This window comes from Mugil cephalus, chromosome 8, assembly GCF_022458985.1.
Source record: "Mugil cephalus isolate CIBA_MC_2020 chromosome 8, CIBA_Mcephalus_1.1, whole genome shotgun sequence".
In the NCBI taxonomy this organism is placed as follows: domain Eukaryota; kingdom Metazoa; phylum Chordata; class Actinopteri; order Mugiliformes; family Mugilidae; genus Mugil; species Mugil cephalus.
The window spans coordinates 63,078-75,826 of record NC_061777.1 but is presented as its reverse complement, the minus strand read 5'-3'; the positions used below and the strand labels follow the sequence as shown (position 1 = coordinate 75,826).

The following is a 12,749-nucleotide window of genomic DNA, read 5'->3' as shown; positions in this document are numbered from 1 at the left end:
TAGGACCTTTAAATGATCCATATAAAGGTTCTAGTGCTGGTTAGAACCGACCTATGCTCAGTGCTGAACAGGGCGAAGATGTGTTTACTAGACATGAAACTCTTCTCGATGTCCTTCAGTTTCAGATTGTCCACAGGCAACATGTACTTCTTCTCCTTCTCCTGCAGGGGGCGCAATAACAGTCAAATATCAGTGGGAGGATAAAGGGTTCCGTTGAAACTCCTGCTCAGTCCAGGGATTCAAACCAGCAACCGGCTGCTCCACACATATTACATTTTATTCTGTTTGCTCCTGGGTACACAAAATGAGTTTTTGGTTGTGATCTAAATGTAATGTGAACATGATCAAAATAACCTGATCTAAACCTGATCTAGAGAACCTGGTCTACAGAAACTGTTCTAAAACTGATCTAAAGAACCTGGTCTAGAGAACCTGGTCTAAAGAACCTGATCTAAAGAACCTGGTCTAGAGAACCTGGTCTAAACCTTTTAATCTGTTAAACAACATAAAATAAAATAAATTATAAAACATAAACATCAACAACCAACAACATAAATCGTTGCTCCTCCCTCTCTTCATTCAGCTTCTCTCTCTCTCTCTCTCTCTCTCTCTCTCCATCGTTTCATTTGTTAAAAGTTAAACTTTAAAACGTGACCTCGTCGTCTTTGTACCAGGACAGGGTCTCCGCCGTCAGGACGAACCAGTACTCTTTGGCTCCGCCCTTCATGATGCCGATGTTGTTGATGGTGAGCCAGCCTTTACGGATCACCTGCTCCACGGGAACAGGTGTGGACACAAAACCACAAAAAAACAGGAACTCAACAACATTCATTACAGGAAGTTCATCAGGAGGAAAAGGAAGCGCTGGTTTTTAGAGTCAAACATGTCAACAACATCAATGATTCATGAAGTCGTCACAGAAACATTCATCTCTTTACCAATGTAGACCTGATCTGAACAGAGACATACATCTAACCCTAAACCTGATCTGGACCTAACATACGTACAGTAAACCTGATCTAATTGTAAAGTTGGTGTGAACCTGATTTAAAGCTAATGTAAACTAACCCTAAACCTGACTGAGGTCTAATGTTGATCTAACATCATCCTAAAACTAGCCTATGGTCTACAACATGGACCATGTGACTGATGCTATCGCATGTGTCTCTACAGACATAACACAAGCACACACACTCACCATGATCTCGTCCTGGTTACCACAGCAACAGAGGCAGAGAGAGATAGAGAGAGAGAGAGAGAGAGAGAGGGAGAGAGGGAGAGAGAGGGAGGTGTGAATGAGTTTGTCCTCGGTCCATCCCTTCGTCTCAAGTCACCTGTGAGGACTCACCTGGTTTCCTGCCGCCTTCTTCTTGTTCATCTGGCTGCTCTTCTGCTGAGCACTGACACAGATCAGGGTAAAACGTTCTGGACATTAGGACGATTTCATTTTGTTTATTTACATGAATGTGTATTTTGACTTTCTTACTTTGCGAAGCCGATAAAGTCCTCGTGGTTTGTGTTGACGTAGGACAACTCGATGTCAATCAGTAACATCACCTAGCGGACACACATCAGTGATTCATCTCCACATGCTAGCAACTAACACATAGCAGCTCTGTCAGGCTGAAAACATAAGCTAAATGCTAACATTAGAATTAGCATCACTGTTGTATATTGGCTGATTTAATTTATTTACTATATTTTTCTCAGAATGTTTTTCTGTCTCTGTTGTCATCTTGTTTTTGTTTCATTTGTGTTTTGTTTGTTCATATTTTTAATCTGTTTATTCTTATGTGTGTGAGAGAGAAACGTAGGGAAACTGACAATAAAGAAATCTGGACTCTGGACTGACCTGGTCTTTGGTGCGACTCTCTCGGTCTCTGATGTGCTGAGTGACGATTCTCTCCATCTCCTCTCTGAGCATCGGATACTGAGCCAACTGGAGACAGGGAGGAGGAAGCAGAGGTCGGAGGTCAGAGGTCAGAACCAGAAGCTGGAGCCGGTGGGTGTGGTGTGGTGTGGTGAAGCCATGTCTCGTACCCTCTGAGTGCACTGCCTCACGGTGTTGACCAGTTCATTGATCACCATGTCCACACATTTCTGACAGGGCTCTTTGATCTGAGCGATCTGACGCTTCACGATCGTCTCAAACGCCATGTCAGGAGTGAACAGACCCGTCCTGAGCAGAGGAAAGAGCTGAGAGTTACACTGGAGGACACATCTGTACACATCTATACATATCTGAACACACCTGAACACATCTGAACACACCTGTATTCTTCATAACTCACATTACCTCATCCGAACACGTCAGGACACACCTGTACACACCTTATTCCGTGGATGTTCTTGATAGCGTAGCTGATCTCCTTACGGAGAGTCTTGTCGTCACCCTCCAGCTGCACAGCAGATGAGACAATTTGATGACATGCACCTGAGGATTTACCTGAGGAACACGACCTTGACATGAAGCGATTCCTTTACCTTGACCAGCTCGAAGGGGAAGCGTTCGTGGAAGACACGGTTGATTTTGGCTCCTCCAGACAGCTCGTATGTGTCCACCTGGTCTCCAGATCCTTCGATCCTCTTCTCAAAGTCCACGGCGAACTGCTGCACCATCCTGAACAAACACAGGTCACTCAGGTGCTGCTCAGGTGAGACGCCGAGCTAGCGCTTGAGGCTGGTACTGACTGCAGCAGAGCCTTGGTCTTGCGGCTTGGGTCGTCCGGCCTGAAGTTCTTGTACTCCTCCACCTCCTTCTCGATGGACAGCAGCTGGCTCTGCAGTTTGCTCCGTAACCCCGGTAACGTGTCCCGGATGTGGTTGGTCAGTTGCTGGGGGAACAGAGAGATGCTCTGTTACTTTGGTTACCGAGGAAGCAGAGAGTGGAGGGGGAGTGAAAGACTTGAAGACTCTGTAAAGGAAGTATAGCTTCTTTGTCCCCTCTACTTAACCAACACCCAGTGTTTCTGTATATTGAACCTACCAGGGTCTCTACCACCTCACAGGACAGGTATTGAAATGCACAGACATGGGAAAACAACAGGCGTCGACCTTACTTCACATACAAGGTCGGCAGCAACAATGTTGACTGTGCTAGCTCCTGTTCAAGTCCTGATTGCATATGTAATAAAGAAGACTATACTGGTTCCTGTGTAGGTGTAACATCAGGGGCCCACCAATTGATCACAGGGCCCTTTGAAGACCCTTGGAGGTGTTACCTGAGAGCTGGCATCAACCCCATAAAAGGTGGACGTTGCCAGAAGCTCAGGGTCTTTCTTCACAATCACCGCTCGTGTGTGGACTGACCTTTCTTTAAAGAAATAAAACCCTTGTCGGCCGGCAGAAGTCTCTATTTCATTATTCACCAGCAGCAGAGAGGAACATTTACACGACAACTCAAAACAAACAAGGCTGTCGAAAACATGGGCTACACGTCTCCACTTCCTCTCATTGAACAAGCTGAGGATCCTTCCTCCGCTCTATCTCCACTCGTTAGTAACTGGACGTATTATTCTATTTATTTATTATTTTAGTCTAGCCTCACATTCCTCTGAAGATGAACGTAGACCAGGATAAAGTTCTTGTGGAGGACCAGTATGACAAGAGATGAGAGTGGTATCTCCTTCACGCCTCAACAATATTCTTGAGTCTCAAGTGTGGCTGGTGAAGCTATTTAAGACAGAGACAGTGTAGAAACTGAAAATATGTCAGGGACCTCCTCTGAAAACCTGACGGTAGCTGTAGGTAAAACATCACCTGTTTATAGTCGACTAACATTTAATCCATCTGTAGAATATGTTCATGTGTATATCAGCTGTATATAGGGTTCCATCTGTACATATTTTTCATCTGCTCTAACTGCTGACTGAACCTCTGGTTGATGATGAACTGGATTTAGTTGATCTGGACCTGAACATGTGTAATGACAAGAAATGTAATGTAAAGATGTAATATCTAATCGAATCTAATCTAATCTAAAGTAATCTAATCTAATGTCACTGAGTGTGCAGGAGTTGAATTGGTTTCCAACTAAATGTCTGATCTGAATCTGATTGGTTGGAGGACTATCAAGTTGGTCTCTGGATCAGAATTAAATCCAGATGTTATCAAGGCCACGGATGGTGGGGGTTTACCTGGTTGAGGACTTTCTGTAAGTAGGCGGTGCCCATGCGGTCGGCCAGGTGACGGTACGACGGATGAGACAGGAAGAACTTCCTCTCAGCCTGTAAAGCTGCTGTGATGTCCTTCCTCCCGTCAATGTCTTTCTGACTGCGGTTCACCACCCCGATGTAACCTGCCACAGTTCAGTGTTACTGCAGGGACCACATGTCAGACTGGGAGCCAATCAGGGCTCTGGACCTGGCGTCATGGTTACCTCTACGTAGCGGCAGCAGTTTGTTCTCCAGGATGTCTCTGGCATCGGTTCCTTCATCCATTAGATCCAGTTTGGTGATCACACCGATGGTCCTCAGACCTGCACCACCACCACACAGGAGGAGGTTAGAGGGTGGAGGTTAGAGGATGGAGGAGGAGGTTAAAGGGTAGAGGTGTGTAGGACTGTAACCTTGTGGGTCAACCTCCTTGGCAATCTTCAGGGCATCAGAGTTGGCGAGGTCGGAGTTGGCTGGAGACACGGCCAGAAGGAGGCAGTTCTCCTTGGTCACAAACTGCATGAGCATATCTCTAATCTGGTGCTCGATGTCGGCCGGCTGGTCACCTACCGGGACCTTGGTCATCCCAGGAAGATCCACCAGAGTCAGGTTCAGGACTGATGAAACCAAAGGAAGGACCAGAAAGAGAAAAATGTGGTTTAACAGTGACTGGTTAGTGTCCTACCGTCGGTTTAATAGAGTCTGGATGGTCTCCTACGAGTGGTTTAACAGTGACTGGATGGTGTCCTACCGTCAGTTTAACAATGACTGGATGGTGTCCTACCGTCAGTTTAATAGTGACTGGATGGTGTCCTACCAGTGGTTTAATAGTGACTGGATGGTGTCCTACCATTGGTTTAATAGTGACTGGATGGTGTCCTACCGTCAGTTTAATAGTGACTGGATGGTCTCTTACCAGTGGTTCAATAGTGACTGGATGGTGTCCTACCAGTGGTTTAATAGTGACTGGATGGTGTCCTACCAGTGGTTTAATAGTGACTGGATGGTGTCCTACCGTCAGTTTAATAGTGACTGGATGGTCTCTTGCCAGTGGTTTAATAGTGACTGGATGGTGTCCTACCATTGGTTTAATAGCGACTGGATGGTGTCCTACCAGTGGTTTAATAGTGACTGGATGGTGTCCTACCGTCAGTTTAATAGTGACTGGATGGTGTCCTATCGTCAGTTTAATAGTGACTGGATGGTCTCTTGCCAGTGGTTTAATAGTGACTGGATGGTGTCCTACCATTGGTTTAATAGCGACTGGATGGTGTCCTACCAGTGGTTTAATAGTGACTGGATGGTGTCCTACCGTCAGTTTAATAGTGACTGGATGGTGTCCTACCAGTGGTTTAATAGTGACTGGATGGTGTCCTACCAGTGGTTTAATAGTGACTGGATGGTCTCGTACCGCCAGTTTTATAGTGACTGGATGGTCTCGTACCGTCAGTTTAATAGTGACTGGCTGGTGTCCTACCGTCAGTTTAATAGTGACTGGTTAGCGTCCTAGCGTCGGTTTAATAGTGACTGGGTGGTGTCCTACCGTCAGTTTAATAGTGACTGGATGGTCTCTTACCAGTGGTTTAATAGTGACTGGATGGTGTCCTACCGTCAGTTTAATAGTGACAGGTTAGCGTCCTACCGTCAGTTTAATAGTGACTGGCTGGTCTCCTACCAGTGGTTTAACAGTGACTGGATGGTGTCTTACCATTGGTTTAATAGTGACTGGATGATCTCCTACCAGTGGTTTAATAGTGACTGGATGGTGTCCTACCGTCAGTTTAATAGTGACTGGATGGTGTCCTACCACTGGTTTAATGGTGACTGGATGGTGTCCTACCAGTGGTTTAATAGTGACTGGATGGTGTCCTACCGTCAGTTTAATAGTGAGTGGATGGTGTCCTACATGTGTTTAATAGTGATGGATGGTGTCCTACATGTGGTTTAATAGTGATGGATGGTGTCCTACCAGTGTTTAATAGTGACTGGTTAGCGTCCTACCGTCGGTTTAATAGTGACTGGGTGGTGTCCTACCGTCAGTTTAATAGTGACTGGATGGTCTCTTACCAGTGGTTTAATAGTGACTGGATGGTGTCCTACCAGTGGTTTAATAGTGACTGGATGGTGTCCTACCGTCAGTTTAATAGTGACTGGCTGGTCTCCTACCAGTGGTTTAACAGTGACTGGATGGTGTCTTACCATTGGTTTAATAGTGACTGGATGATCTCCTACCAGTGGTTTAATAGTGACTGGATGGTGTCCTACCGTCAGTTTAATAGTGACTGGATGGTGTCCTACCACTGGTTTAATGGTGACTGGATGGTGTCCTACCAGTGGTTTAATAGAGACTGGATGGTGTCCTACCAGTGGTTTAATAGTGACTGGATGGTGTCCTAATGTCAGTTTAATAGTGAGTGGATGGTGTCCTACCAGTGGTTTAACAGTGACTGGATGGTGTCCTACCGTCAGTTTAATAGTGACTGGATGGTGTCCTACCATTGGTTTAATAGTGACTGGATGGTGTCCTACCGTCAGTTTAATAGTGACTGGATGGTGTTCTACCAGTGGTTTAATAGTGACTGGATGGTGTCCTACCGTCAGTTTAATAGTGACTGGATGGTGTCCTACCATCAGTTTAATAGAGACTGGATGGTGTCCTACCATCAGTTTAATAGTGACTGGATGGTGTCCTACCAGTGGTTTAATAGTGACTGGCTGGTGTCCTACCGTCAGTTTAACAGTGACTGGTTAGCGTCCTACCGTCAGTTTAATAGTGACTGGATGGTGTCCTACCAGTGGTTTAATAGTGACTGGATGGTGTCCTACCATCAGTTTAATAGTGACTGCATGGTGTCCCACCGTCAGTTTAATAGAGACTGGATGGTGTCCTACCATTGGTTTAATAGAGACTGGATGGTGTCCTACCATTGGTTTAATAGTGACTGGATGGTCTCTTACCAGTGGTTCAATAGTGACTGGATGGTGTCCTACCGTCAGTTTAATAGTGACTCGATGGTGTTCTACCAGTGGTTTAGTAGTGACTGGATATTGTCTTACCGTCAGTTTAATAGTGACTGGATGGTGACCTACCATTGGTTTGTTAGTGACTGGATGGTGTCCTACCATCAGTTTAATAGTGACTGGATGGTGTCCTACCGTCAGTTTAATAGTGACTGGATGGTGTCCTACCAGTGGTTTAATAGTGACTGGATGGTGTCCTACCGTCAGTTTAATAGTGACTGGATGGTGTCCTACCATCAGTTTAATAGAGACTGGATGGTGTCCTACCATTGGTTTAATAGAGACTGGATGGTGTCCTACCATTGGTTTAATAGAGACTGGATGGTGTCCTACCAGTGGTTTAATAGTGACTGGATGGTGTCCTACCATTGGTTTAATAGTGACTGGATGGTGTCCTACCAGTGATTCAATAGTGAGTGGATGGTGTCCTACCGTCAGTTTACTAGTGACTGGATGGTCTCTTACCAGTGGTTTAATAGTGACTGGATGGTCTCCTACCGTCAGTTTAACAGTGACTGGTTAGCGTCCTACCGTCAGTTTAATAGTGACTGGCTGGTCTCCTACCAGTGGTTTAACAGTGACTGGATGGTGTCTTACCATTGGTTTAATAGTGACTGGATGATCTCCTACCAGTGGTTTAATAGTGACTGGATGGTGTCCTACCAGTGGTTTAACAGTGACTGGATGGTGTCCTACCGTCAGTTTAATAGTGACTGGATGGTGTCCTACCAGTGGTTTAACAGTGACTGGATGGTGTCCTACCGTCAGTTTAATAGTGACTGGATGGTGTCCTACCGTCAGTTTAATAGTGACTGGATGGTGTCCTACCAGTGGTTTAATAGTGACTGGCTGGTGTCCTACCGTCAGTTTAATAGTGACTGGATGGTGTCCTACCGTCAGTTTAATAGTGACTGGATGGTGTCCTACCGTCAGTTTAATAGTGACTGGATGGTCTCTTACCAGTGGTTTAATAGTGACTGGCTTGTGTCCTACCGTCAGTTTAACAGTGACTGGTTAGCGTCCTACCATCAGTTTAATAGTGACTGGATGGTGTCCTACCAGTGGTTTAATAGTGACTGGATGGTGTCCTACCGTCAGTTTAATAGTGACTGGATGGTGTCCTACCATCGGTTTGTTAGTGACTGGATGGTCTCCTACCATCAGTTTAATAGTGACTGGATGGTGTCCTACCATCAGTTTAATAGTGACTGGATGGTGTCCTACCAGTGGTTTAATAGTGACTGGATGGTGTCCTACCGTCAGTTTAATAGTGACTGGATGGTGTCCTACCATCAGTTTAATAGAGACTGGATGGTGTCCTACCATTGGTTTAATAGAGACTGGATGGTGTCCTACCATTGGTTTAATAGAGACTGGATGGTGTCCTACCATTGGTTTAATAGTGACTGGATGGTGTCCTACCAGTGATTCAATAGTGACTGGATGGTGTCCTACCGTCAGTTTACTAGTGACTGGATGGTGTCCTACCCGTGGTTCAATAGTGACTGGATGGTGTCCTACCGTCAGTTTAATAGTGACTTAATGGTGTCCTACCAGTGGTTTAACAGTGACTGGATGGTGTCTTACCATTGGTTTAATAGTGACTGGATGGTGTCCTACCAGTGGTTCAATAGTGACTGGATGGTGTCCTACTGTCAGTTTAATAGTGACTGGATGGTGTCCTACCGTCAGTTTAATAGTGACTGGATGGTGTCCTACCAGTGGTTCAATAGTGACTGATGGTGTCCTACATCTGTCAGTTTAATATGTGACAGGATGGTGTCCTACCAGGCGGTTCAATAGTGAACGGAGGGTGTCCTAACGGTCAGTTTAATAGAGACATGGTGGTGTCATACTATTTGGTTAATATGTGATGGATGGTGTCCTACTCATTGTTTTTAATAGAGACTGGATGGTGTGTCCTACAGTGGTTTAATAGTACTGGATGGTGTACCTACGTCAGTTTAATATCTGACTGGATGGTGTACTACCAGTGGTTTAATGAGACTGGATGGTGTCCTACAGTGGTTCAATAGTGACTGGATGGTGTCCTACCAGTGGTTCAATAGTGACTGGATGGTGTCCTACCAGTGGTTCAATAGTGACTGGATGGTGTCCTACCAGTGGTTCAATAGTGACTGGATGGTGTCCTACCGTCAGTTTAATAGTGACTGGATGGTGTCCTACCAGTGGTTTAATAGAGACTGGATGGTGTCCTACCAGTGGTTCAATAGTGACTGGATGGTGTCCTACCAGTGGTTCAATAGTGACTGGATGGTGTCCTACCAGTGGTTCAATAGTGACTGGATGGTGTCCTACCAGTGGTTCAATAGTGACTGGATGGTGTCCTACCGTCAGTTTAATAGTGACTGGATGGTGTCCTACCGTTGGGGGAGTAGACTCTCAGGTTGATGGGAACTGGACTGATTCCTTTGTTCTGTCCCGTCACTCGATCGGTTTCAGCTTCAATCTCCTGACGAACTTCATCAAAGTCTGTGAACTTCTTCCCTTTACAGTGAAGGAACTCAGCGTACTCTGATCAACACACATGGTCAACACACAGGTCAACACACATGATAAGTACATGATCAGTCAATGATCAGTGGTAGAGTCTCACCTGTAGGGCAGTTGATGAGCTGTAGCACCAGGGGGCGCCGGGTGACGATACCTGAACCACGAGGGAGGAAGTCTCTGAGGAGAGAAGAGAAATTAATTATTGAGTATGTAGTATGCATGGTGTAGTATATAGTATGTATGGTGTAATATGTAGTATGCATGGTGTAGTATATAGTATGTATGGTGTAATATGTAGTATGTATGGTGTAGTATATAGTATGTATGGTGTAATATGTAGTATGCATGGTGTAGTATATAGTATGTATGGTGTAATATGTAGTATGTATGGTGTAGTATATAGTATGTATGGTGTATATGTAGTATGTATGGTGTAGTATATAGTATGTATGGTGTAATATGTAGTATGTATGGTGTAGTATATAGTATGTATGGTGTAATATGTAGTATGCATGGTGTAGTATATAGTATGTATGGTGTAATTATGTAGGTGTAGTATGTATGAGGTGTAGTATATAGTATGTATGGTGTAGTATATATATGTATTGTATATGTAGTATGATGGTGTAGTATATAGTATGTATGGTGTAATATGTAGTATGTATGGTGTAGTATATAGTATGTATGGTGTAATATGTAGTATGTATGGTGTAGTATATAGTATGTATGGTGTAATATGTAGTATGTATGGTGTAGTATATAGTATGTATGGTGTAATATGTAGTATGCATGGTGTAGTATATAGTATGTATGGTGTAATATGTAGTATGTATGGTGTAGTATATAGTATGTATGGTGTAATATGTAGTATGTATGGTGTAGTATATAGTATGTATGGTGTAATATGTAGTATGTATGGTGTAGTATATAGTATGTATGGTGTAATATGTAGTATGCATGGTGTAGTATATAGTATGTATGGTGTAGTATGTATAGTGTAGTATGTATGTAGTATGTATGGTGTAGTATGTAGTATGTATTGTGTGGTATGTAGTATGTATGGTGTAGTATGTACTATGTATGGTGTAGTATGTATAGTGTAGTATTAATATGTTTAGTAGTATTAGCAATAGTATAATTGATTTATATTTATATTATATTATATTATATTATATTATATTATATTATATTATATTATATTATATTATATTAATTATATTGTTGTGAATCCTGCAACTTGAGGAGAAACGTTGTCACGACGTCCTGACTGTGTGTGTGTGGATGTGTACGTTGATGTGTGTTAGTGTCATGCCTGCCGAGTCATGTGACCAGCAGCGACCAATGAGAGCAGAGCTGCAGTCAGAGAGGCCTCGTCCTCCTCAGGCTGGAGATAAAAATATTCATCCAATCATCTGTCAGCATCCAGAGGGACTCGAACTACAGACCTCAGAGAGAACTACACCTCCTCCTCCTCCACCTCCTCCAGTTTAACCCTTCACTGTCTCTTGTTGAAACACTTGGAGATTCTACAGTTCAGCCCTAGAGTGTTATTGTATTTCTCATGTTTTTAATGTCCCTGAGTTAAATCCAGATGAATGAATGTCTCATATCTGGTTCCTGGTTCCTGGTCTCATATCTGGTTCCTGGTCCTTAAACTAATGTTAACATGTATTTGTCACATTAGAACATCAGAGCTGATTCTTGTCAACATCATCACATTCATGCAGTTCATGCAGAGGGGGGACCTTGTAGACCACATTAGACCTGATTAGACCTGACAATGTTTCCTGGATCTTTTCTGATTGGCTCAATGAAAACCACATGACACTAAACCTCACTGAGAGGAACCAGGAACCAAGTTACCACATATGGTTCCTGGTCCATGGAGATTAAAGTGTTAAATTTAAATCTGTGTCTGACATGAACAGAATCACTGAGCTCCGCTGCTGTGTGTGTGTGTGTGTGTGTGTGTGGGGGGGGGGGGGGGGGGGGGGGGGCAGAGCTGGTCTCTCCTGAACCAGATGATCAGTTCTGGTTCTGTCCCTGGTTCTGGGTTCATCAGCCAATCAGAACGATCCTTCTAAAAAGATAGAGACTGAGGTCCAACTACAAACCACAGACCAGGACAGAACCAGACACAGAGACAGACGGGAAGACATGCGGATAGACATGCGGATATGAGGATATGAGGACATGAGGACAGTGGACAGGTGGACATGAGGACAGATGGACAGGTGGACAGGTGGACAGGCGTGGACTCACTTGCCCACGAAGTTCTCTAGGACCGAGCTCTTCCCGGCGCTCTGTCCTCCGACCACCGCGATCTGCGGCAGGTCGAGACTCGAGTTCTGTCCGATGGAGGAGAAGGCGTCCTGGAGCTGGTTCACCAGCGGGATCAGCTCCTCCATCCCCCGGTTCCCCATGGCGGAGGAGAGGCGGAGGGGAGGCGGAGGAGAGGCGGAGGGAGGAGACGGAGACTGAGGCTGGAGATGGAGGAGGAGACGGACCCGTCTGTTCCTGCTCGTGTCTCACGTCCCGCACCAGGACAAGGATCCGTCCAGAGAAAAATTAGCTGATCGATGAAGAGGAAGATGAAGACGATGGAGGAGATGCTCCAGCTGTGACCTTCAGCTCCTCCTTCTCTTCCTCCTCTTCTCTGCAGAGGAACCGCTCAAATCCGCCGCGGACCTTCACTATAAAAGCTTTACAGGTTCAGGATTCAGGAATGGGACAGGTCAACGGACAGGACCAGGACCAGGACCAGGACCAGGACCAGGACCAGGCTGACGATATGTGACACTAACACGTCGTTCGTCAATATTTCTTCTTTTGCTTCAAAGCAATGAAATAAAAACTTAATTAATTACCCAATTAAATACTTAATGATTAATCACCTGACAGATTGTTTAACAATGTGACTAATTAATTAATTAATTGTTAGATAACTGATTAATGTGCAACCTCTGACTTTTATGGCGTGGACCACACCACCAGGAAGTGACGTAGTTTTAATCGTTAAACACAGGCACACGTCGAGCCTTTATTCTGAAAGGTCCGGGT

At 44.7% G+C, this 12,749-nt stretch overlaps 1 protein-coding gene across 3 annotated transcripts in view; it reads right to left on the bottom strand.

Moving 5' to 3' along the window:
- The window catches only part of LOC125012309 (dynamin-1-like), a 25,662-nt gene extending 12,913 nt beyond the window's left edge, over positions 1-12,749 (bottom strand). For all 3 annotated transcript variants that reach the window (XR_007113267.1, XM_047592186.1, XM_047592185.1), the window contains exons 1-16: positions 11,952-12,749; positions 9,793-9,866; positions 9,561-9,710; positions 4,568-4,771; positions 4,379-4,477; positions 4,137-4,297; positions 2,692-2,834; positions 2,485-2,620; positions 2,332-2,399; positions 2,041-2,179; positions 1,853-1,939; positions 1,487-1,557; positions 1,349-1,400; positions 1,199-1,210; positions 656-769; positions 52-161 (exon numbers count right to left, since the gene is read on the bottom strand). Coding sequence is in view for 2 of the 3 variants with exons in the window: in XM_047592186.1 (XP_047448142.1) it covers positions 52-161; positions 656-769; positions 1,199-1,210; positions 1,349-1,400; positions 1,487-1,557; positions 1,853-1,939; positions 2,041-2,179; positions 2,332-2,399; positions 2,485-2,620; positions 2,692-2,834; positions 4,137-4,297; positions 4,379-4,477; positions 4,568-4,771; positions 9,561-9,710; positions 9,793-9,866; positions 11,952-12,112 (1,781 nt within the window). In the remaining variant the exon portion in view is untranslated. The remainder of the gene's footprint in view (positions 1-51; positions 162-655; positions 770-1,198; positions 1,211-1,348; positions 1,401-1,486; positions 1,558-1,852; positions 1,940-2,040; positions 2,180-2,331; positions 2,400-2,484; positions 2,621-2,691; positions 2,835-4,136; positions 4,298-4,378; positions 4,478-4,567; positions 4,772-9,560; positions 9,711-9,792; positions 9,867-11,951) is intronic.